This window comes from Alligator sinensis, unplaced genomic scaffold (assembly GCF_000455745.1).
Source record: "Alligator sinensis unplaced genomic scaffold, ASM45574v1 scaffold1258_1, whole genome shotgun sequence".
Taxonomy (NCBI): domain Eukaryota; kingdom Metazoa; phylum Chordata; order Crocodylia; family Alligatoridae; genus Alligator; species Alligator sinensis.
Window position 1 is genome coordinate 704,821 of NW_005842520.1, and position 26,956 is coordinate 731,776.

At 46.5% G+C, this 26,956-nt stretch overlaps 1 protein-coding gene across 3 annotated transcripts in view; it reads left to right on the forward strand.

Annotated features, from left to right (window-relative positions):
- Positions 1 to 26,956, forward strand: part of RGS7BP (regulator of G protein signaling 7 binding protein) — a 93,314-nt gene that overhangs the window by 24,506 nt on the left and 41,852 nt on the right. For 2 of the 3 annotated variants that reach the window (XM_006031642.3, XM_006031643.3), the window contains exon 3: positions 11,623 to 11,682. In XM_006031642.3, coding sequence (XP_006031704.1) covers positions 11,623 to 11,682 — 60 coding nt within the window. Of the gene's footprint in view, positions 1 to 11,622; positions 11,683 to 14,797; positions 15,130 to 26,956 lie in introns of all 3 variants that reach the window. The other variant, XM_025213314.1, reaches the window with a different exon arrangement.

Sequence of the window (26,956 nt, forward strand, 5' to 3'; positions counted from 1 at the left end):
AGTTTAGGTCCCCCGTGACTACCGCCTCTTTAGCTTTTATGGTCTCTGAGAGCTGCCTCAAGAGCCCCGAATCTATTTCTTCCCCTTGATGTGGGGGTCTGTAGCAGACCCCTACCACCAAATCCCTTTCTCCTTGCCCCCATGTAGCCTAACCCACAATCCTTCTACTTCCTCGTCCTTCGATTCCGTCTTGATGAGGGTTGATGTATATTGCGCATTGACATAGAGCGCAACCCCTCCCCCTTTTTTCCCCACCCTGTCCTTTCTGTACAATATATAACCCTCAATATGTACCGCCCAGTCGTGGGACGAATCCCACCAGGTTTCCGTTAGCCCTACTAAGTCATAGGTGTTTAGTGCAAGCAGGAGCGCTAGTTCATCCTGCTTGTTCCCCATGCTCCTAGCATTAGTATATAGTCACTTGAGCCCTGCGACTGGTGCCTTTGCTGCCCCCCCGCTCCGAACCCCAAGGGGCCCCTTATTTCTTACCTTCCTGTTGCTTACCTCTGCTGTAGTGCTGGCCGCCCCATGGCTTGCAGGTTCCCCGTGTTCTCCTTCTTCAGGCTGGAGTGTCCTTGTGGGTGCCACATGGTTTGGTGGTCCACAGCTTCCCCCGCCCTCATCTTCCTGTTTTTTTTAAATCTTATGTTTTTTTGAGTATAGAGGTAATTGTATAATAGGTCAAAATTAAGTTTTACTCTTGTATATTGTGTGGAGGGAGATAGAGGGTGTGTGTGAGGGAATGGGAGGTGTTTGGCGGGGTGTGTGTGAGTGGGGAGGGGGTGTTTTGGGTGTGGGGGTTGTACACGTGTGAGTGGAGGGCTGCCTGTGACCTAGGTCCTGGGAGTCAGCTGGGAGTGAGGAGGGGTAGGGAGAGGGAGCATGGAGTATGTGAAGCAGAGCTTGCCCAGGTGGTATGGTGTTGAGGCAGGTACAGTGTGCCCCTACCATCCAGCCCAGGTCTGCCCCCACGGCGCTCCACATGGGGCCATGCCCTGCCTACTCTTGCCTGGGACAGCCCATGCTGTGATTCTGCCCACACCCACCCTGTACCTGCCAATGATACTGCACCAGCCTCAGCCACTGCTCATCATGCTGGGCAGGCAGAATGGGTGGAAGGTGGCTGGGAGCTGGAGCCCTGTGTGCTGGGGCAGGAGCCACCTAGCTGCAGCTTCCCCCATGCCACTGCTTTCCCATTCTATCTGCTGCCCAGAGTGACACAGCAAGGGTAAGAGAAGCCATTGGAGGTGGGGAGCACCAAGCAGTATCTGGGTGGCTGCAGCAGCAAAAGCAGCCCCATGTGGAAGCTGTGTGTGCTGGCTGGGGCCTGGGTTGTGCCGGTGGTGCCCATGGGCTGCCCCAGGCAGGAGTGAGTAGGGCTTAGCTCCATGCAGAGTGCTGCAGGGACAGCTGTGGGCCGGATGCAATCAATTGGGCTGGATTCAATCAGTTGGTGGGCTGGATCTGGCCTGCAGGTCATATTTTGCCTACCCCTGCTTTACAGGATTGCAATATTTTACATTGCTAGTAGGAAGTCAGTCATATTTGGCACAATATATTTTTGTAGGCAGACACATATCACGTTGTGAGGTGAGCTAGCCCACTGAAAGAAAGCTTTGTGTGGCATCTTTTTGGCTAGAGACAGAAGTTGTAACATGTAAACCGGTTTAAGTGAACAGAAACTGATTTAACCCTGTAACAGACCGTAAATTCAGTGCACATAAACCAGTTTCAAAATGGCTGAAACTGGTTTGAGATAAACATGGTTGAATGTACTATCAGACTTAACTAAATGAGCTCAAACTGATTTATGGAACATCTCTCCCAGACCCTTTCCCAGTTTAAGTTAAACCAGAGTCCCACAGCATCCCAGCATGCTCTGCAGCCCTGGGTAGGGCTGTGCTCTCTGCTCCAAGAGAGCAGGGCTGGCCCCATCCCTCTGCTCCCTAGCAGGAGCACGGATGGCAGGGGTGGGGGCATAGCCAGATGCCTGCCCCCCCTAACGTGAAGTGGGCAGGGAAGAAGTTTTTTCCACTCTCCCTCCCCTGTCCCACCAGCACAGACCTGCCAGGCATTTCTGGGCTCACTGCTCCAGTTGCGGGGGGCATGACCAGCCTCAGTAGTAGTCTGAAGTGATCTGGCCAGGGAGGGCACCCCTCCCTGTCCTACCAGCACGGACCCAAGCTGGGGTCTGCCTGGCGCTCCCCCCTTGCTGCCACGGTGGCAGGAGAGAGGGCATGGCCAGATGCCAGTCAGCATGACCCCTGAGGCAGAGGCAGTAGGGAGGGGATTTATTCCCCCCTCTGCCCCCGGGGAACCACAGCCAGGGCCTGCCAGCCCTGACTGCTGCTGCAGCCTCTTGCTTGCTGCACAGGGCAAGCGGCAGGATAAGCCCCCTCCTTGCCCACTTCACCAGGCACCGGAAGGGGCGGGGAAATAACTCCCTTCCCTGCCCTCTCACCTAAGGGGGCCATTCTGGCTGACTTCTGGCTGCACCCCCACCCCTGCCGCTGGAGCAGTGAGGGGGGAGCTACCATGATGGGAGCTGCAGCGCCTCTCATGGCTTCCTGGAGTGCGAGCCTCTTCCTGGTGGTGGGGCTGTGCTGCGGGTGGGGACAGGATGGAGGGTGAAGGCAGAACTGCCACAGACTGCGTGGGGCAAGCAGCGGCACCAGGGCTTAGAATGGCCATAGCCTCCCAACCCCCTACCCCCCCAGTGCTACCGTTGCTTGCCTGCACAGTCTGCAGCAGCTCTGACCACCCCACCCCACCCCACCCCGCTTCTGCCTGCAACGCAGCCCCGCACTGGGAAGAAACTTGCATTCCAGGAAGCCATGAGAGGGGCTGCAGCCCCCCTCATGGCTGCTCCCCCATTGCTGCTGTGGTTCCCTGGGGGCAGAGGGGAGAATAAACCCCTTCCCTGCACCCTCTGCCTCAGAGGCCATGCTGGCCAGCGTCTGGCCATGCCCCTGTCCCCATCACTGTGGCAGCAAGGGCAGAGCACCACACAGACCCCGGCTTGGGTCCATTGGATGGGGAGGCAGGAATTAAGCCCCCTCCCTGGCCAGTTCACTTCAGGCTACTGCCAGGGCTGGCCATGCTTCCCTGCAGCCAAGGGGGTGCTCTAGCACCCCTTGGCACCTGGCCTGAGCCACTGCAGGCATGTGCCCGCATTTTCTCAGTCCAGAGGGAATGTCTGCTCACTTGCAAATTGGTTCAATCTAGGCAAGTTAGACTAACCTGCAACGATTGAATCAATTCAGGTTCTGGCTTTTTGAATGTCTGTCCCTAGCCTAGATGGAAGCATATAAGGGGACTTACCCACTGGCAGAATAGTGTCCTTCAGTTCACTTTGGGCCTGATCTGTAGTTAATAGAAAGGCTCCCAGTTACTCCAGTGGGCTTTGGACTAGGTTGTTTACAGCCTTTCACACTGTTCAGTTGGTGATAATTGGTATGGAGATTCAACGTGTGGCTAATTTCTTCTGTAATGTTTTTTCAAGATTTTGAGGAGGTGGTAGAATGAGCCCTCAAAGGAAGTGTCTTCTTCTATGTGATTTTGCTGTTCTAATTACCAATTTTCTTTTAGATGCAGTGATTTGTCTCTTTCTGTGTGGGTTCAAGTGACTTAAAATCTGTTAATCTTTTAGTTGTTCCTGTTTATTTAAGATGTCTCAATTCAGTTTCAAATTCGGACAGTCTGACATTTTCCCACTTGTATTAAGGTATCATACCTTATCAGATATTTATGACTATCTGACTTTTCAAGTTCGTATTGCTAAGTTAGTGGTTTACATTTAATCTGCAAAAATGGTCCAGTTGAATCAAATTGTTCTGTTTTTGTCTACCTGTTATGGCATCACACTACACTGCTTTCCGTTCATTTCTCCAGTGATTATTAAATGCAAGGGCAGTGGTCAGCCTGAAAAGGAGTCCAGAGAATAGATGGGATGATATCTAACATGTAGTGTGGCAATTAGAGTATTGTGTTGGAAAGTCAGAGAGACAGAGGTTTAAACGAGCTCTGGGCAAGGGGGACCCACAACACAGGTCTCTAGCTTCCTTATTAAGCAACCTAACCACTCTGCTTTTGGAGATAAAATATGGAAAGGGCCTGGGTCTTCCCCACCTATATCCAGGATTTATGCCTAGATAGTAGTAGGCAGCAACCATCAATCCTTCTGGATCATGGTGTATGCATAAAAGGTTACCAATGCCTTAAATTATATGTACATCCAGGAATTGAACCTGGGTCTTCTGCATAGTAAGTAAGGATTCTACCATTGAACCACAATAGTAGAGCTATGCCTACATGTGCGTGCACCTAGTGTTAAAAGTACCCAGCCAGTGTCTAGGTCTATTGCACATGCTTAGTCTATCTGTACACATACATCCACAATGCAAAGCTGGGGTTAAAACCAGCCAGGTAGATAACTAGAAAACTGCCATTTAGATCCAGAAACAGAAATAGAATTCAGTCCTGTGGGTTTTCTGACACTAATTTGCTCTCATTCATTTTCACATCAAACTATGACAAGATAGAAATTGTCTAATTCCATGCCTCTATGGAATAATCTCGCTAAAATCAAGAACTATGAAGCCTGAATATAGTGTTCTGGGAGAGACTCAGGTTTTACTCCCCCTTTCTTGATTCTTGTGCTGCCATGTGTGTCTCAGTGATAGACTTTATGCACAGTAATCCGCAGAAAAGTGTCTTATTTATAATGGTCTACGCCCTTCATAGCGTATGTTATTTTCTTTACCAGTTAGAGGCTCAATCCAATAAGATGCAGAGTAGAGGTGCAGACAAGTAACAATTTTCACCTGGTCTGGCCCCTGAAAGCGCTCAACAGCTGTGACCAAACACAAGTGCATGGCTACAGTGCTTTAAAAGGGCCTGATCCCCTGACAATGTGAACCCTCATTGCATGAGGGTTCAGATGCTCCAAAATGGAGCACCTTCAGTAACTTGTATCTATGTGCTTCGGGAGCAGGGCTGGGCTGACCCAGCTGAGCCCTGCTCCAGGAATTGTCCTCAGAATGGGAGGGATGAAAGGGAGCGGAGTTTGGTCTGGAGATTTTCCAGCCAGCGCTGGAGGGTGGGGCAGGTTGATTGGAGCCCCCCGCCCCCCCCAGTGAGGGCTCCAATCCACCCTCCCCATTTTCCAACCCTGACTGGGCAGCCCCCAGAACGAACTCCCTCTGCTCCCTTTCTCCCCTCCCATTCTAAAGACAGCTCTGGAGCTGGGAGAGAGGAGGGGCATTGCTAAAGGATGGGGCTGCAGGCTCAAAGCCACTCTAAATATCAGTTTGATTCCCCAACCCCTGGGTCCCAACAGTGAACATCTGTTGGGTCTGGTGGGGATCATTGTAACTCATGATGCTTCTTGCGAAGCACCATGAGTTACAAGGAGCTGCTCTCCTGTCTGTGCCATAGAGATGAGCAAGCAGGGCAACTACCCCCAGTGCTGATTCAGAGGAGGTGCCAGAAGGAAGCCCATGCCACAACTCTGGTGCTTGGGACCTCCCTTTTCCACCCAGAGCAACAAAAATTCCTATTTACACCTCTGATGATGAGTACCAAATGAGTAGTGCAGCCAACTGCACGATCAGCAGCTTGCAAAATCAGATTGAGGCTCTTCTGTTGGAATCTATCAACTTTACTCAGGCAAAACTCATACTAAAATAAAGCTTTCCATAAGATCTGAAAATTCAGCCCAGGTTTTTTTCCCTTCTAATTTTGTTTCCTAATAATTCAATATTGCAGACAATTATCTAGGCATTATAATTTTAAGCATGAGTCATTCCAGAGAAGTCAATTAAAATTAAGTATGCAGTTAACTGTTTAGTTGAATTAGTGCCTATAATTGTATTTTATATTCATATTTCTCTAACTATAGGCATTTCTAGATCTATAATTAGATGTTATTATCTTAAGTCCTGCAGAAATAATGTAGAATTGTAAAATCTTAGAAAAGTAACTAAGGCTGGGAAGGGACCTCTGGAGGTCATCCTGTCTAACCCCTTGGCAGCTGTATGTGCAGGAGCAACTTCTTTTCTGTAGTTTTTTACCCTCTTGTTCCATTTTTCTGCTTACTATTCTTATCTGTCTTATTTTTAATACTTTCTGGATGAACAATATTTTCCTGACAGCAGATTTGTGAGTGAGAGTTCAGACATTGCCATTTTATATTAAATGATGTGTTCACAGTTGAAAAAAAGTTCCTTTCTTTACGAAAGGAAAATGAGTTGTATTTATTGCGTAAGCACAGAGAAGCTGACACATCATAGCTTTATATATCTTGGCAAAATTAGGACTGTTAATTCATGACAGATGCAGATCCATTGGTGGTAACAATGAGAGAGGACTTTAGAGAAGATTGCATTTGTACCACAATATAATCTGTCTTGAAGCAGGATTAAAGAACTGGGGCAAAGATGTGTACACTACAGCGTCCATTGGTATTATCACCACCACCACTGGAGCTGCCAGTGTGGTGTAGCACAACCCTATCTATTCATTCACCAATAAGAACTGAACAATATGGTTCTTTGAGGCAATTTTGCCCCATCCCCCATGAACACCCTGAGTACTAAGATTGCGAGCTAAGGAATTCCATTGGGTATGGGAAGGGTATATTCCTTGTAGGCATAAAATGGCAGTAGACTCACTTCATGGTAGGTTCTGCAACCCGGAAGCTACAAGTAGCTCTGCTCTTCCTTCAGCCTCACTTTCCAGGAGGGGAAATGGCTAGTGTGTTGGTGCACTTGTTAATGCAGGTGAGTACTGGGCTCAGAACATACCTTCCCCTCAAGAACAGCAGGGCAGTGCAGTGAGCAGGAGTTACAGAGGTTCCACTAAAACCAGACCCACCCCTGCCAGTACTGGTAGACAGCAGTAGAATCTAAAGAAGTTACTTATCGACAGCTGTATAGTAGATATAGGTCACCATGGATACATTTCCTGTAAAATATGGCATATAATCCACATTTTGAATTCATTCCCATTTACCACCTCTTATTGCTCTTTTCCCTTTAGCTGTGTTTACTTACTCTACAGTGACTTTTTCCTGAAAACTGATTTTAAGTGCCAGTGTTAAGTCCATAATAGAGTACTTCATCCTCCTCTCAGAGACAGTTTGGGACTTTCCCTAATGCTGCTGTGCTGGGGTCAACAAGCAGAACAACTTTTTGCACTGCTACAGTAAGTAGGGCTTCTACATAGTGGCTCCAGACTCTGGATGAGTTCTGGTTCTTTGTGCCTGATTTGTCCCCCAGGTGTGAGCCTCATCCACCAACACTCCAGCCAGTACAGCCAACCTCCTCCAGAAAGCAAATAAAGATGCACACCATAAGACTGTAATGCATTACTCAAAAAGTCATAATCCTTTCTCAGACCTTCTTGACTGCTGGTGCAGGCAAAGCTGTATGTTATATCTCAAGCAAGCCCAGGAACTTTTGCTGCAGAGAATAGGTAACTCAAATGGGATTTTAGTGAACACTTAACTGTTCAAAAACCAATGTCAGTACATTTTAAAATTTACTTTTAAGTATGACAGTCAATACAGAGAATTAGAAGGGAACAACTAAACAACAACAAATTAGGAAAAACTATATATGTTATGCATAACTAGCTAAAAGCATAAATAAAAACTAAGCCATGATGCTACAAGTCTGATATCCTGCATAACCCCACTGGGCACATCCAGACTAGCATGCATGTGCAGTTTGTGGCACTGCAAACTGCATGCGCCACAGGTGCAGGCATTCACTGTGCTGTTAATTTGCAATGTGGCAGGTTTGTTTGACATCAGAAGACCCCAGTGTAAAAAAAACCCACTCAAGCAGAAAGTGAGGTGGTGCACATGGTGGCAGCATGCGCTGCCTGAAACTGGAGCCTGGCCAGACAGAGCCCTTCTTCAGTTGCTGGCCAGGCTCCACACATCCAGATCGCAGCCAGTGGAGCCCCAGGAGGCCCCTTCTGGGGCCAGCCCAGGTGCTGCCCCTCCCTCCTCCACCCAGAGCAATTTTTCCCGCTCTAACCCCACATTCAGGGGTGTGGTGTGTGCCAGGGCAAAAAGCAGCGGCATGAATTTATGCTGTTGCTTTTTTCCCTGCAACAACCGCATGCCCCTACTCATGGGGATGCAGCCACAGAGATTGTTTCTCACCCAGAAAAATAGTTACAGTAATCAAATTAAATGCCCAACATTCATGCTCCAAGAAATGCAGATTTTTTATTAATCATCATTACGTCAGAATCATTAAAACACAATCAATTTTTAAATTACTAATGTTCCTTCTGAAGACTGAAAAATGGAACATTGAAACTTTCAAAATCTTTCATCTGCAGAAGTTATCTGTTATTCTTTGGGCTAAATTACTGCTATGTGAGCACCTATTTTACAGTCCATGTATAAGCTTGAAACTAATCTTTCATTTTGACACATTCAAGTCTTCTCACAATCTCCCAGTTGTGATTTTTAACTACTAATAAAGATTTCCTTTGTGTAGTATTTGCTGGCACTACATGGTGCCTGTATTGCTACTGTGTGGATGTTTCCTTGTCCTAATGAAGTATACCTATTTTTAAAATTGCTATTAGCATTTTGTGGTCCACGTTTCTAATTTTTTCCTTAGTATGAACTATCAATAAAAGTACTTTTTTGTAGACCCCCTAATATAGGGGTGGGCAAAATATGGCCTGTGGGCTGGATCTGACCCACCAAGGAATTGTATATGGCCCCACCCAGCCCAGGCAGAGGAGGCAGCCCAGGCTGTGGCACATGTGGCTGGTCCCACCACCTCCAGGCACACAGTGGACAGGGGCAGCACAGAATGGCAGCTGGACTTGGCTTCCTGGCAATGGCTTGCTCTGCCCAGCTGCTGCTGCCAGTCCACCCTGCACCCATCACCAGGGATGCTGGATGGAGCAGGCAGACAGGTTCTTCGTGGAGACAGGGCATGCTCAGCTGGGCAGATGGGAAAGGGCTGCGGGCAGACAAGGAGTGGTGTCTAGAAGTGGGACAGGTGAGTGGAGACTGGAGCTGGGGCCAGAATTGTGGGGCAGTGACAATGCAGGCCCAGGGCACAGCGCAATTCACTCTCTACATGTTCCTACTTATGGAATTGGCACTCATTGCAGGGACATGCAATGCAGGGAGCAGATTACAGCTCTGCCCTTACTTTGGTCCCCACACTGTCACCGCCCCGTGATCCCAGCCTGTCCACCCTGCTCCTGGATGCCACTCCCCACCTTCCCACTGCCTCATCCCTGAGCTGGTCCCCATGGAGTCCCACCCTCTCTTCCCCTGCCTGCTCTGTCTAGCCCCGCAGCAGTGGGTGCGAGGCAGACGGCCCACAGCCAGATGGGATAGTTGTTTCTGTCAGCTTCAGACAAGGAAAGCTAGCAACATATGACTAGATCCCAGTCCACACACCACCAGTTAATGAATTAGATAACAGTAGCTGTCCACAGACCGGAGCTCGAGAACCACTTAGGCACAGTTTCAAAGATTTATTCTAAAACAAAACAAAACCAAAAAAGGAAAAAGTAGGAACTTAAGTATTAGCATAATGAACAAAAACAGTGCTCTATTCTAGAATTGTGTGAATGGCCAATACAGGTGGTATGGGAAAGTTTCTTCCAAATACCCATTAGTTAGTGTTTGGTTTATGACACAGAGCAATGAGGTTTTCAAACATTTCATCCCTTTCCAGGCATTTCTTAGGGAATATGAACATATTTGTTTATGTAAATTAAAACAAATTGCTTAGATTTTCCTTTTCATTATGTAATGAACTCATTTTGCTGATTATTTCAATCACTAATGATCTCTCCAACTACTAACATTTACAAAAGGAACTACTTGGGAAAGTAGATGTGAATTTTTTATATTCCGTTTAAATCTTGCAGATACGTTATAAGAAAGAAAGAATTCAAATTTTATACACAACTCTTTTTCCATGTGGAAGATACAAACATTCAAAATAATCAAACTTTATTGCCATAATGAGGTCAGTTTATTTCAAAGATATGTGTATAAACAGTGTTTACAGTAATAGTAAATAGTGAACAGATGTTTTCAGACTTACAAATAGAAGTAAAATGTCTCGTAAATCATCAAAACATGAGTTATAGATAGTCTAGTCAAAGAAACCTGATAGTTTTTGTACTGCTTGGCATCTGTAGCAGTTTGTTGACCATTACTTAAAACAATTACTAATCACTTAGTATACTTGGTTACTGTTTATAAATGTATCCTTAATATGAAGTCTGACCTTAATAGCCAATCATTTCATACTGGTTAAGAATTATTTCAGTATGTAGTACTACATTAGAATATGTTTGTCAGAAATGAAATCTGGAATATATATTGCACTTATTCTTTGCTATACTCTAATACATATAATAGAGAAGACATCAACATTAAAAAATGTACAAGATAAAGGTGATAGTGACTGTAATCAAAATGAACTGAAGTTCTTTAGATTTCCAGAAGAAAGTCATGTAGATCTAGGGCTTGACACTGCCATCATTGCTCCTGTTTTCCTGTGTAAAATGTCTCATTTAATGTCCTACTTCTACAAAGAGCTATTTGCCCTTATTGCCATGACCAACTTTCATTCCTCAAAGTTTCTACTCTGAAGAGTTGCTTTCAATTAATGACAAGGCAGATTAACAGAAACTTCAAAAATCATCACATATCCCTGTTGGGCCCCAACTAACTTCCACTAACTGACTTTCCTTTACAGAAGATCTGTACCAGGCTCTGTACTTATATATTATTTTGTAGTGTGTAATTATGTAATTAAGCTGTGGGTCAGATTGTTGGACAGACTATGGCTGCTTGAACAAAGTAAAGCAATCAATCAGGTTCTTGATCTAAAAGTACATCCAAAGATTGTCTTGACTGCCAAGACACCACCACTTCATAACGGGTGCATCTCCCATCTCTGGTGGGGAAGAGTGTACAGTATTCTACCAATTCTGGGCCACTATAGAGGCCTCTGTGGCTTGCCTTAAACTATGGAAAAGGGTGTTTTGGCCCCAAGCCAGACTAAGATCAAAGAAGTAGAACTATGATTTAGGCTTATTCTTTGCCCAGTTCAAACCAGACAGCTGAGGCTTGGGGTGGGGAGGGAAAGGGGACTCTACTGATTTTTCTAAAATCTTTTATTATCTTAGGGATCAGAGTTAAGGTTAAATGTGCAATCTTACTTTGAATTTTGAGTTTTTAGAGAGAGCCACCTTAACACTCTCTTGCCATAGGGACATTTCAAGACTTTTTTTAAAAGTGTGTTTGCTTTTAAGGGAAAAATGAGATTAAAAATGTCACAATAATTGATTGATTATCTGGGTACTGTTAGGACTGTGTGTCTTATGCACCATAGGAATGCTGAAAGAGAGCTCTCCCCAGTTCAACAAAGGAAGTCTTCAGTAGAGCACTCCTTTCTGAGTATTCCAGGAACACTGAAACTTCTACTTTAAAACAGTGATTCTCAACCAGAGTGTTATTACAGCCTTTGAAAGGTACCACCAGGAGAGAGGAGAGAAGTGAGGTATGCACAGGCTCCAGTAACGAGATAAATGCAAGCTCTTCTCTTCCTTCCACACTCACAGCAGCACAGGCTCTTCCCTGCATGGCTGCTCCTCCTCCTGGCATGGCCCCTCTTCAAACAGGTAAGTGCTAAAATAAATTCATTTTTGAAATGGGGTACTGTTCAATTCACAAAAGTTATGAGGGTGCTCCGAGTTTGAAAGGGCTGAGACCACTACTTTAAAAGATACAGAGTGAGTGGATTAACCAGCATCATTTATCCCTGGGGAGAAACCAGCCTGTAAAATTACAGCCTTAAATTTTCAGTTTCACGAAAGTTTTCTGAATGGCATCTGACAATGCCCAGTGGAAGGTAAAATGCTTCTACAACCTTCACTATGCTGGTTGCTACTGACTTGCACTCTCTTACGTGAGGTCAAAGATGTGAGTCATTGAGAGACAGTAAGCTTCTTTTAAAGCTATTTTAAAGACAAGGTTATCACTTTTGCAGTAATCATCTCATATAATGATCTTCCTAAAGAATTTTAGAGCCTCTGCAGAGAACTTGGATAACTGGACTAAAAGTGACACTATTTCTTGGAACGTAGTTCTGAAGGAGCAAAACAAGAAAATTGAAACTTGCAAGATAGGCCTTTTCAAAAGTTAGCCTTCAATTTACAGATTATATAATGCTTTTGATTTTCAAGTGAACTTCTGTTGAAGCCAATAAGAGTTTCTTGAGTGGATTAATGAAAGCTTGTAACACTTTAGGTGAACCTTGAACTATTTTGGCATTGGAAAGGCTAAAATTCCATTAATTCAATAATTGGAGGTGTCTCTAGAATACAAGTAAATGCTATACAGGGCCAGATTTTGGTCATAGTCTACATGAGTCACTTTACTGCACAGTAGCGTAGTTTACTGCGCAGTAAGTGTATGCATCTACACGTGCACATGCTTGCTGTTCAGTAGAAATTGCTACTCACGAGTAAATTAGCTACCTGCAAACACAAGTAACAGATGTATTCACAAGTAGTTACTGCACAATAATGCACATGTAGACACCAACTGGGAGAAAATTTGCTCCTAGTCAGCCCCACCACTAGGGGGCCAGCCTGAGGCTAGCTCCAGGGCTCCGGGGCTGGAAGCTTCTCCTGCCCCAGGGCTGGGCCAGTTCTCTGGCAGGCCCTTAAAAGCCGGCAGGCATCAGAGCCCTGGGGTATAAGCAAGCAGCCTGAGGTCACTCCAGGCCCCTTTGTGCCCTTGAGCAGGCTGCAGGCCACCTGCACTATAGTGCCATGCAGCTGCCAGGGCCATACCACCCAGGCTTGCAGGCTGGTCCAGGCTCCTGCCAGGCCTGCCAGAACCCAGGCCCAATTGTAGGCAGCTCCTGGCCACCAGTGTCAGCTTCAGCTGCCCACAGCCCACCCCCAGCAGCTTACGTGGAGTCTGCAGGTGCTGTGGTGCATTGCCTTGGTGTGCGGCTGCCAGTCCTATGCTGTGCTGCTGTGCTGGGTGCTGCAGGAAACTGCTGAGGCCTGGCAGTACAGGGCTAGCCTTGCAGAGGCCTGAAGAGCCAGCACGGAAGCCCAGATGACGTCATTGCTGACACCACACCCCACCTCCTGGGGCCGCAACTGGTTGCAAGAGGAGACTGGTGACCTTGTGGTGCTATAGTTCAAGGTGGAGGTGCAGTGGCAGTTTGCATGGGGCAGGTGCTCCATTGCCAATGTCTACAAGGGGCTGTCAGGCTGGTTGCAGAAGCACAGGCACAACTGGTTGGCATGGCAGTGCTACATAAAGGTCAGGGCCTTGCAGGCACACTGGATTTTCATCACCAACCACAATCATCAGTTAGGGAGTGCCCACAAGTCCATCCGCTTTATGCGGCAGCTGACAGACATCCTTGCACCTCACAACTCAGGCTGTGGCCTGCCTGAGCCCCTGCCCTGGCCTGGCACCTGTGGTGACATGTCACCAGGGGAGGGCCCCTCGGGGCACCACCAGCCTGCCAAAATGCTCCCTGCCTCTAGCCTCCACCAGCAGTTTGGGGAGCCTAAGTCAGTGCCTGCCCCAAAAGCTCTGCAGCCTCAGCCCCAGCCTCAAGATGTGGCTGGCCATGTCACTGCTGGCTGTCAGCAGCGCCAGCTCCTCCCTGGGAGGTCCCCTGGCTGGGCACCTGCATGCTGTGCCCTCCCATCCAGCGAGTCCACCCAGAGCAGCATGCCATCACCACCAGCTGGGACCGACCCAAGCCACCACCATGCCAGCCCTGGCCACATGGTAAGCCCCGCACCGGGGGGAGATCCCTCCCTGCCCCAGCCCCTGCCCTTGCTGCTCTCCCTTCCCAGGAAGGTAGTGCTCCCCAGGCCCCAGGTCCCCCGCCCCAACACCAGCATACAGGGAAGTAGGAGAAAGTGCAAAACTTTATTGAGCAGCCCATGCCCCTGCAGCTAGGCAGGCACAGGCCTCTCATACGCCAAGGAATGCATTGATGCCAGTGGTCATGTCCTTCTCAGCTGCAGGGGGGCAGGGATGTGTGGTGCAGCCACAGGTAGCTCTTCAGTTGGTGGTGGAGGTCATGGGGCAGCCTGGGCTTGCCCCCCTGCTCCATCAAAACTCAGGGACCCATGCCAGGTGTGCTGGTGCACCCAAAGCACCATGACAGTCATCAGCAGCAGGGTGTAGTGGGTTGGGCACCTGTCGGTCTGTGCCAACAGCTCTTCACACAGCACCCAGGACACATGCAGCAAGGGCACACTCAGGGTGCAGCGCCAGCACAAGGGGGGCTGGCCCTGGGGTGCCTCCCCAGAAAGGCCCTCTGCAGGGAGGGTGGGGGCACAGGCAGCTCCTCATCTCATTTGTCTGGGAGTCCTGTGCCCACTGAGCTTGGACGCCTTGGGCTTGGACCAGTGGGCCTGCAGAAGGAGAAGGGGGGCAGCAGGGTCTGGAGCTATGGCAGCAGGTGCTGCCAGGAGCCTGGCCTGTCCCAGCCTGGGAACAGGGTGGGGAAGGCAGGCTGCCCGCAGCCAGCACCCAGCACCCCACTGACCCCAGGGAAGAAAGCGGGGATGGAGGGCTTGGCTAGCAGCTGGTTGGGCCCAGGCCTGCCTGGCTTACTTACCATGGTCCTTCAACACCTGTGCATGCCCGACCCCTGATCTGAGGCCAAGCAGTGCACAAGCCCCTGGTACAGAGCATCTTACTTCAGAAATGTTGTAAACTGTCACAAACAGCTTCTTTCTCATGGCTCTGCAGGCCCTGCAGCTGCATGCAAGGGAGAGGCCACCGTTGACAGCTGGGATGTGGCTTCACGGTCACCGCCACCTACAAACAGAGCCCTGCGGATGTGCTGGCTCCGCCAGAGGAGGATCCAGGACAGGACCCTCTCCTGGACCAGCTGATGATGGCACCAGAGGACCATCTGATAGATCCATGGGCCTGGTGGGTGGAGGACATTGTTTGGCAGGACAGGTGTCAGGCAGAGGACCTGGCCCACCACGAGAGGTTCTGGGTGGAGGACACGGCCCATGAGAACGCGTGGGACCAAGCAGACTGGGAGTTCAGGGCGCAGCTTCTGGACATGGATTGTGAGTGCATGGAGGCCCTGTGGGAGCAGAGTCCAGTTGTGGATAAGACAGTGTAGGCCATGAAGGACAACTGCCAGGTGCTGGACACCATGCTGGCCCTGGCAGTCACCTTCATGCCCCCTGCTTCTTGGCCCCCAACCCTAGTCCCACCTGCTCCCTGGCAGCTGCCCACTGCCCAGGAGCAGACCCACCCCCATGGGCATGGGTGGAGGTCAAGCACTGTCTCCATGGGCCAGAAGCCCCTGCCCACACCCTGGGTCCCCCACCACCCAGCCTCCCTGCCTGGGCCCAGGCCTGCTCAATGTGGGTGCAGATCCAGAGCTGCCTACAGCAGGGCCAGGACTGCATGCCAATTGTGCTGGCCCTGAACACTGGCTGCTGAAGGGGAAGCCACCCACACCAGGTGACCACTGGCTGCCGCCACCCCTGGATGAGACCCCTGCTGCCAGGCTCACTGCTCCATGTGCACCTGTGGGTGAACGGCCAGAGACTGGGATGCTGGCCACCTGTCCCCAGGCTTTACACTGTAGGTACCCCCGCCCCACAGCCGCCCACACCGGGAGGGCGCACACACAATCACAGCACTTCACTTGTAAATAGTTTGCATGAGGAAGAGGATGTTGTATTGGTGGTAGGTGGGGTGGGGATGGAGGGGCTCTGTTGGGGGGGGAGAGGGAACAGGCTGTGTTGTTGGGGAAGGAAGGGTGGAGGAGGGGTCTGTTTGTTGTGAGGGAATAAAGTGTTTTTCTGAGAACTGTCTGCAGTGAGTGTGGTGCTGGGGGGTAGGCAGTGGGGCAGGGTGTCTATGGGCGGATGTCCAGGTGGGCTACAGTAGAGAGTGCAGGAGGAGGTGGTTGGGCAGCACCTCTTGCACCCAGTGCCCTGGTCCCTGATGTCAGTTGTGCAGCTTGCCTGGGGCCTCAGTGGCAGGAGCCTGCTGAGGCCAGCAGGGCCAGCACTGTGGCCAGGAGACCAGGGCACTAGGTTTTGCTGCCAGGGGCAGGGGCTGGAGCAGCCATGACACAGGGAGACAGAGGCTGCAGCGAGAGAGCCTCCATGTACTGACTCTGGCCTCTGTACAACTGCTCCTGGACAGAAAAGTGGCTGGCCATGGTACAGGGAGCAGAGATGCCTTTAAAAATGGCTGCCAGCTGCTGGCATGAGTAGCCTGAGCCTCAAGCTTCCTCTGGTGGCAGCAGGAGCCAACTGCAGGGCTCCAGGAAGATGCAGCAGTTTGCTACTAGGAGCAACAAGTCTTCTCCCATGTCCCTGCATGTGTAAATGCCTGTCTGAGAGCGTTTATTCGCAAGTACCCTGATCCTGGATCAAATGCACGTGTAGACATGCCCAGTTACATCAGTATTAAACTGGAATAAACTTGAATTGGCTTAAACAGAGTCACCAACACAACAGAACAGAATCTGACCGCATAACTCTCTAAACTCTAACATCAGGGGTTGATATTTAATTTCAGAAAGCAAGATTAAAAAGTGTAATTCTAAATACTGGGGTTCAGACAAACTTGCTTATTTGTCTTGTATTGTGCCAGTGAAATGCAACATCTTCTGTTATTTAGTGAGCATTGGCGAACTGCTATAATTCACCAGCATAATAGCTTCAAAACAGAGAGGATTCAAGAAGCAAATGTTCCAGTCACACAAACACAAATCCTTTTAATTATTACCTGTCTTTTAATATGTTATCTGTCTACTGGAAGGAACTAAATCTACTCTTTATCTTGCTGTTTACTAGAATGTAGCACTGTTCTGCATATCACTACTGTTTCATCATGCTGCATTAGTACAGAACAAAAAAACAAAAAAAATGGAAACATGACAATTTCTGGGAAAAAGCATGTATTTAAAAAGTCAGTACCCTTTTTTCAGTAACCAATCTGAAATGAGTCTAGCAGATGGGAACACAACAACAGGGATGTTTTCTCAGTATCTGTTTAGGAGAGAACATTGCAGTTTGACTTTGCTGTGTATATTCACAAGACACTGCCATACCACCCCTCTACCGCCTGTGCTACAGTTTTCAAGATGATCTGTAAAACTGTAAATTTTAAACAATATGCTTAAGACTTCACCAAAGAATCAAAGCACTTTTTTCTAGGCCTCAACATTTTAGGTAAATACGCAAAATAAAATATTTTTAAAATTCTCTTTCACTTATTGATTCAAGGATAGAGACTGCATTTCCTGGTTTGTCTAAAACAACTGATAGCGGACCAGATTCAGAAGTGCTGCGTTATTTGGTCTAAGAAAGATCTCTGTGCATGCATCTACACATTCAATTAGTGCAGCGTGATAAACCCCAGACCAGTTCACACCGAACTTAACAACTCCCAGACAGCATCTACACGTGTGCCCAGGACTACAGCAGTTTGAGCCAGAGCAGAACAGCCTTGGGCTGACAGCAGGCTGAAGGGGGTCAGCCCCAGGGTCTGAGTTGTGGCATCACGCAGCAGAGGGCCTGGCTGGGGCACAAGAGTGTCCAAAGAGTGAAGCTGTATGGTTACGCAACAGGCAGAGGTCTGGCCCCCTGCTGCCTGGGGTGACCAGGTGCAGTTTATTTCCAGGGCAGCATTTACATGTGCATTTAAGCACAGTTATTTTTGCCGCCATAAGATAGTACTATCCTTGACAGTACTATCTTATGGCAGCGAAAATTAGTTTGCTGCAGTCTAATAGCATTGAATGTGTAGACTGTGGCACTTTACACCAAAGCAAATTAGTCTACTGTGCAGTTAAGCGCATGCGTAGACACACCATTTGAGATCCATTTACATGCACGCTACCCACCCACCCCCATTATGTAAGGGGGGAGTCTAACAAAATGTGACTAACAGTACAGTGCTAAAAGAAAATGGAAAAAGAGGTCATAATGTGCTGGGAAGTGTTTCCATGTAGTAGAGCAAAAAGACCCCCCTTCTCTAGTATACCAATATCTTAGCTTCTTGATGGATTTTCTTGCACATTATCTGCATTTGACTTACTACTCCAGATACAGCAATAGGCCACTTTTTGAAGTTGCTTTTAATAATAAAAAATTGAGTGAAAGTTGTACAAATTTTGCACTTGTGAGGCCTGAGTCTCCCTTAACTCTAATTAAAATATAGAATAGTTCCACTGATTTCCAGGGAGTTATAGCAGCATCAGTCAGATGTAAGTGGTAGAAGAAACAGGCCTTCAGAATCTACAGGGAACAAACAAATTACCTCTCCAATATGCCTTGCATTTTTTAGCCTCTGGGAAAGTTCTGGGCTCACTCTTAAATCCAGTTCATTCACATACAGTTTTATTCTACTGCTCCTATACCTTGCTAGAGGGTTTTCTAAATTGCAGGGTGTCTTAGAATGAACTACTGGGTCCAGAAGATTCCCCATGCTTGAACAAAGGACATACTCACAGTGGTTTAGAACATAACTCATGCAATATTGCTTCATTCAAATTCAGACGCGTTTGCCAATGAACAGCCTGATCGAGCTGTTCCTGCAGATGGGCATGTTGTGTGCTCAGATGTTCAAGCACCGTAAGGAGCAGCCAAGGGACGGTGCGTCTAGCACCACTCTCCCCCTCAGACTGAAGCTCCTTCTCAACTCACCGTTGCACCTCGGCAGGAGTTACAGGGCACTCCTCCTTACTCCAATAAACAGATGGACTCAATTTACAGAGTGCCTTTGCTACCCCATACCACAACCTTGGTACCTGGCATCCTTCTTTCTGATCCCTCTCCCTCCCCCTTCCACAGCCTCTTAAATAGGTCCATGCCAAACATCAGGGGAATCCCACTTCTAAAACCAGTTGTCTTAGAATGAACTACTGGGTTCAAAAGATTCGCCATGCTTAAACAAAGGACATACGGTTGTTTTCACCCTTGCAAAGCTTTATTTAAGGATACTCACAGAGGCAGGTGATAGAACAGAGCAGAGAGGACGGTCACCTCACATCGGCCTTAGGTGGCAGCCACCACCCCGCATGGTTCCCCTGGCCCCAGAGTGTCCCGATCCCAGGGTTCCTCAGCTCTGGCAAGAGTTCCAACTTATGCAGAGCCCCGGCGCAGGCTATCTGCATCCCCAGGATCGGGACACTCTGGGGCCAGGGGAACCATGCGGGGTGGCGGCTGCCACCTAAGGCCGATGTGAGGTGACCGTCCTCTCTGCTCTGTTCTATCACCTGCCTCTGCGAGTATCCTTAAATAAAGCTTTGCAAGGGTGAAAACAACCGTGAGTATGTCCTTTGTTCAAGTGTGGGGAATCTTCTGGACCCAGTAGTTCATTCTAAGACACAGGGCCTTTAGCACTAAGGTTGAATGTAACCTGTAGAGTAAGATTTAGGACACAGTAATTTTCCCTTGTTTATCAAGCCACTTTACAATTTAGTAGTAATTTTGAAATACTATTTTTTCATTTTTTGCTGCAGTTGATCCTGTTTATATGATCTCCCACTTTTCAAATCTATTTCTATCAGTATTAATTACACCAGTACCTTTAATACGTCTGGACTGTGGTTGAGATTTTCAAAGGAAAAATATCCAAATTCCCTAAGACCACTTTGAAACTCAGCCCATGTAGGCAAAAATTGCATTTAATATCAATGACCTATATTCAGTTTATACCTACCCATATCTATCAAACATTGTCACACAAGAATGAATTTGACACACAAGCATTTTAACATTGGTGTTGCAAAGTTTATTTTCCTGTCTTGGTTATTTTACAGCTTACTGTATGTATGCTTCATTAAATACATGGGTTTGACTTATAGTGCTTTAAAACTGTGTACAAAATGATACTTTCTCTTGCAGTTAAACTCATGCTTTAACAAAAAAAAATATATCTAAAAAAGCTCCTACCAGACTTAGCTTTTCTATCATTGTATGTATAATGCATCCATATGTATTTTTAAAATGTTATGGACACAGTGTACAGGGTACAAACTGCTACTGCACCATTCGTTAGTGGCACACCAATATATCGGTGCCATATTGGATCGACAGTGATAAAAGGAAAATTAGCATTATTGGCTATTGACTTTTTTGGCTGGTGTAGCTGATAACATACTGATAAATACCATATGTCTTCTGGTTGGGACCCCTAGATGTCGCATGCATGCACACAGCCGCATGCATGCACAAGCCAGGAATGTAGCTGGGCAGCATAGAGAGCAGTGCCCTGCAGGTGAGTTTGTGGAGGGGAAGAGACATGGGGGGGAAGGGGCATGGGAGCTCAGATCAAGGCCACATGATGAAGGTGGAAGTGGAGCTAGGACTAGGGCAGGGCGGTGAGTGGGATGGAGCTGCAGATGGCTCATCCAGGGAATCAATGTCCTGGCGCTTAAAAATGGGGGTGGGGGCACTTGAACTAAAGCTTATCGAATGAGCCACACCATTTTTAACTGGAGCAGAGGGATGAGGACAGAGGTGGGCTGCCCGCTATGGGCTTGGGGCTCTCGCCCTGCTGCCCTTGCCCCAGAAGCCACATGCTGGCCGTGTTGCACCCCCTACCCATCCAGTGGCAGCGGTGAGCTGTACTTCCAGATGCTGGACAGGCAGGGGATGCAGCACAGGCAACACATGGCTCCCAGAACAAAGGCAGCAGGGCCAAGAGCCCTGAGCCCACAGCCTGCAGCCTGCCTCCACCCTTGCCCTGCTCAGCTCCACTCCAGTTAAAAGTGTCCTGGCACTTAAAAATGGTGGCAGCAGCACTCAACATAATTTTTAAGCATCTGTATGCTGATCCCCTGGATGAGCCATCTGTGGCTCCATCCCGCTCCTCGCCTCGGCCCCAGGGTCCCATTCACTGCCCTGCCCCAGCTCCAGTCCCTGCCCCCGCCCCCGCCCCTGCCCCGCTTACTCACCATGGGGGCCTTGATCTGCATCCATGCCCTTTCCCCTCCACAGACTTACCTGCAGAGAGCTGCTCTCCATGCTGCCTGGCTGCATTCCTATAAATCAGTTATCAGATCAGTATTGACCAATATGCCTGGTGAATAATCAGCTCTCAGTTTTGGCCAAGAAAATCTTTATTGGTGCATGCCTAGCACTCGTTGTAAACATACAGACAGGGTTTTCTAGTTAAATTAAGAAATGGAATCTGGTTGCTTCTCATTTTTGCCACATTTACACAAGTTAAATTCCTTTGATTTCCATGGTCATTCTTCTGATTGATACTGTGAATTTCAGGGGGGGAAAACAATGTATTGGGCATGTCTACACATCACTATACAGTGATGTCGCTATGGCGCCATGCTTTAGTACTTCCATTTGGAAGCATGGCGCAGTATGGGCAGTTACTGCATTGTGTGCATGGCACACAGTTAGATTTCGCTGGTGCATCACCATAGCAGTGCATTATACTGGTGAGAGTGCACCACTGCAGCGACGTAACTGGCAATTACATGTAGACCCACATGATTGTTACATTGCAGTAGTACACCATACAGCGACACAGTGCATCACCACAGGGTGATGTGTAGACACACCCATTGTTTCTCAATTCCAATCACCCTACTAAAGATTTGTTAAGGCAGCATAATTAAATTAGTTTCCCTAAATTATTATGAATAATGTTAAAAAGAACATTTTAGAGTTAAAAAATAATATCCATTTGCACATCTATTCTTCATTGACGAGGGGAATCCTAGCCTTGCATATTTTTCTCTGTCTTAAATGGATTATACTGGATGCTGCAAACAGTCTTCAAGTTTATGCCATGCAGAAAAAAATAATGCTTGGTAAAAGAGCTCCCTCTACAGGTGCTATATTAAATATTTTAGCACTCAACTATTCATAATGGGAGGCAAATTCCACGTAACCAATGTATTTAGCTGGACAAATGTTAACAGGCATATTTACCCTTTTAAATAGCAGAGGGTGGGATAGACACCCTAAGGAAAGAAACATTTCTAAAATACACAGTGTCCAGGCTATGAAAAATCAGTAATGTGGCAAATTATAAATAATATTATAATTTCATATATAACCTGAAAAAGTATTATTTGAACTAATGTTATTACATCAAAAACAGAGATGGGGAAAAAGCTTTCTACAGTATACAACAAAATGTTTAATCTCAGTATGAAATGATTTCTGAAGAGCTTTATGAAATATGGAATACATTTGTGTGCTAACAGGTTATTAGTTTGTGAGTTTAAAACAACAGGAAGTCATTTTGATCTGTATATGGATGGAAAAGAGAACTTTTTGCAACGCATTTAAGAGTTTGAATACAGATTGTGAAATACAACTAAGTCAGATTATTTTTTCTTTTGCAACCACATTTTAATATTCAAGTTCAAACTCTGTTTAGTATGGACCACATCTTAATAGACAGTCTTATGAGCTAAGGGCAGTATCCTGTTTCCCTTTGTGAATCATAATAGTGAGTTCCTGGAAGAAGCAGAAGAATCTTTTCTCTTGATTTGCAAATGACATACCTCTTTATACAGTATGCTGCTGGCTTTTTTTGCAACAAAAGATACAGTTTGCTCATATTCTGAATAATTCAGTTTATGGTCTACTTTAACTCCCAGGTTGTTTTCTGTGGTATTGCAAACTAGCCAGTCATTCCCCAGTTTTTATTTGTGCATGAAGTTATCTTGCCCCAGGTGCAGTACTTTGCACTTGGCCTTGTTTAATTTCATCTGGTTGTTTGTGAACCTTTTTCTAGTCTAACTGTCTGCATCTACAAGTACTAAATGAATTCACAGTAACCAATGTTACTGTGCAGTACCTTCCCTGCATGGTTTTTTTCCACTGCTACTGCACAGTAGCAACAATCTATTGTTCAGTAGCTTGTTACTACTGTGCAGTAGTATCATTTCATAGTTAGTGCCTGGCAATGCTTCTGGACCATAGCAACAAGCTATGACACAGTAGTTGCTCATGTAGACACACCCACCAGGTCATTCTGGATCCTAGCTCTACTCTCCAGTGTGTCTACAACTCAACCCTGTCATCTGCAAATTTGCTAAGTGTGCACCCCCCATCCAAGCCCCACCATCCAAGTCATTAATGAAGATATTTAAAAAAACCCAAAAACCAAGACAGACCTCTGGTAAACCCCGCTTGATACATCCCAACTTGACATCAAGCCACTGAGGGCTACTTATTGAGTATGATGGTCTAACCAGTATCCACCTTACAGTACTTTTGTCTAGGCTGGATTTCCTTATCTCATTAATGGGAATGTCATAGGAGACAGTGTCAAAAGCCTCGCTAAAGTCAAGGCTTATTACATCCACTGCTCTCCCCACATCCACAGGGCCTGTCACCTTATAAAAGAAAATCAGGTATGACTTGCTCTTGGTGAATACGTGCTCCTGTTACTGATCACCTTATTCTCCTCTTGGTGCTTCACAGTAGATTTCTTGAGGACCTGCTACATGATCTTTCTAGGTATCAAGGTCAGACTGACAGGTCTGTAGTTCCCTAGAATCTTCCTTCTTCCATTTTTTTAAAAAGATGGGCACTATGTCTGCCCTTTTCCAATCATCTGGCACCTCACCTGACCTCCACACATTCTCAAAGAAGATAACTAGTGGTTCCTAAATTAAATTGGTCAATTCCTTCAGTATCCTAGAGTGTATCCCATCTGGCCCTGCTAACTTGAAATCATCTAGCTTCTCTAAGTAATCCTTATCTTGTTCTGCTGCTCTAGGCTGTTTGTCTCCTTTCCTATCTTTCTTGCCAACTTTGCTCATCATCTGGTAGCTGTCCCTATTTGTGAAGACTGAAGCAGAAAAAGGCATTAAAAACTGCAGATTTTTGTGTGTCATCCATAACTAGGTTGCCTTCTGCATTCCATATGAAACCTATACCTTTCTTGGGCTTACTCATTTTTTACATACTTGTCGAATCTACTTTTTATTGCCTTTTTATTTCCCTGCCAATCATGCTGTGGCCTTCCTACTTTTCTCCCTGCATGCCCATGCAATGCTTTTATAGTATTTGCTAGTAATATGAACAAGTTTCCACATTTTATAGGCTTCCTTCTTGCATTTCAGTTCATCAGAGAGACTTCTGTCTTGCCAGGCTGGTCTCCTGTTTCACTTCCCACTATTCCATTGCTCAGGATAGCTTGTTCCTGCACCCATAGAAGGCCCTCCTTAAAGTACAGCCAGCAATCCTGGACTCCTTTTCCCCTCAGACTTGTGTCTCGGGGGGACCTGCCTGCCAGTTCCCCGAGTTTGCTGAAGTCTGCTTTTCTGAAGTCCAGTGTCTTTATTCTGCTGCTTCCTTCCCTCTTTTTAAGATCTTGAACTCTGTTTTTCAATGTGATTTAGCTATAGCTATATAAAGATAGCTATCTTAACTATAGATACTACAGTGGCCACATTCTACTGTGTGTAGCTCCACTTACAACACACTTTTATTCATTATATTTTCATAGATTCATAGATGTTAGAGGCTGGAAGGGATCTCTCGAGATCATCAGGTCCAGCCCTTCTGTGCCTGGGCAGGAAAGACTGCTGTGGTACTTCAGAGAGAACATAACTAAGCCAGAAGCTATAACATTACAAGTAACGAAGATATTTAAAATCTTCATTACAAGCAGTCAGTAAGGCTAACCGCACCATGTAGTGCATCTACAGACGCATCACAAGCAGGTCCAGAAAGGTGATCCTTCCCCTCCATGCAGCATTGGTCAGGCCACAGTTGGAGTACTGTGTCCAGTTCTGGGCTCTGCACTTCAAGAGGGATGTGGCTAGCATAGAGAAGGTCCAGAGGAGGGCCACTCGCATGGTCAAGGGGCAGCAGAGCAGGCCCTACGAAGAGAGGCTAGAGGGCCTGAACCTTTTCAGCCTCCACAAGAGAAAGCCGAGCGGGGCTCCGGTGGCCCTTTAAACTCACCGGGGGGACCAGTGGGAATTGAGGGAGGCTCTGTTCCCCTGGGCACCACCCAGGGTTACTAGGAATAATGGCCACAAATTGTTAAAGAGAAGGTTCAGGCTGGACATCAGGAGACATTACTTTACAGTTAGGGCTGCCAGGTTCTGGAATGGGCTCCCAAGTGAAGTGGTGCTCTCTCCTACCTTGGGGGTCTTCAAGAGGAGGCTGGACAGATATTTGGCTGGGGTGATATGATCCCGGCACCCGTTCCTGCCCAGGGCAGCGAATCAGACCTGATGATCTGTTTAGGTCCCTTCCAACCCTAAGTACTATGATACTATGATTAAGTACTGGTAGTTAAAATTTATGTGGGCATAGTTAAAATTCTTAAGACTTCTTTTCCCATTTAAAGAAAGAGTAATTCAATGGATCCTTATTCATTAATACAGAAGTATTTTTTTTACCTTTATCCACAGTTTTACAAATCAGTTTTAAATAATCAATATTAAGAAAATTACAGTCTGTACCTTGTCCTCTCTTTTTGCAGAAGGTACTACACTCCTCGTGGCATGACTATAAACACATGGTAAAAGATAATTACCAGCTGTACATTAAATAGAACTTTGAAGCAAAATATAATGAACAAGTCATGAAACTGGGGTATCAGGTTTAAAAAAGAACATTTTGTACAAGCTGGAACATGAAAGTCAAATTTTTTATTCTAATATGTATTTTCCACTCAAGTCAATGGAAGCTACATATATGCATTTGAGAGCAGAATTTGGTAGAAACCTTGCAGAATCCTTATGGGTATGATTGTTAATTAACAGGCCAATATGAGCTGGTCAGCATGGGTCATGGTCTGGAAATGTAAGTTTTAATGTAGAAGTTTGGGGCCAAATTATATTATTGCAGGTCAGTGCTGAAACACTGATTCACATTGTTATAATTAAGAACAGAATTTGCCTCATAGTCCAACTACATATGTTAAATATTCTTCAAGAGATGGGATTGTGTAGAAAGTGTCATTCATTTCTTTGCATCTTGTTGCTTCTCCAAATATTTTTGAACTGCTTAGTACTTTGGGCATTTAAAATCAAACACATGACAGATTTGTAAGATCCAGAAATGTCATTTAAGACTTAAATAATTATATTTTCTAATTTTGCTTGCAGCTGGTGAATATACAGAATGCCTCTGAGAAATTACACTATTTTCTTGTCAACAATTGCTGCTTCTTTACCTGTCACAATTGTTAACAACTTTCACTTACCAGAATGAGTCAGATCAGTTTAATCAACCTCTTCCCTCCATAGAAATGAAATATATTTATGAAAAATATAATATTTTTATCCTGTTCCCATTGCCTTCTTTTTTTTAGTGACAGAAATTAAGTGAAACACACTGATCAGTGTAAATAGTTTCCATAGTAGCCATGACTCCTTCCCTCCCGCCCCTCTCTTACTTATTTGGACTTCGGAATGAAATCAGTAGACAAATTGGATGTCAAAAATCCTTTCCTCTAAAATAGTAGCAATGAAAGGATCATTTATCAACAGTGACTTTCGTAAACTTTTTGCTATTTCATAATTTTGTTCAGTTGGGAAAGTCAGCAGGGATGACCCTGCAAAATAACATTATGAATCTGCATCATGTTATACATGGTTTAGTGAAAAATTAAAGTACATGCCAATCTATTAGTGCCTAATCCAGGGGTGGGCAAAATATGGCCCGCAGGCCACATCTAGCCTGCCGGGCCATTCTATCTGGCCTGCAGGGCCCCTAAAAATTTTAGAAAATTAATATTCGTCTGCCCCTGGCTCCTGTCAAAGATGACTGGAGCTGGGGGCAGAAGGACCCAGAGGAAGCCCTGGCAGGCTCCTGAAATAGTAGGGCTCACCCAGCTCTGCCCCCCCAGACATCCACACCCCCTCACACAGCCTGGCCAGCCTCCCACCACATCTCTCCCCACAAACCCCATACCCACCCACAC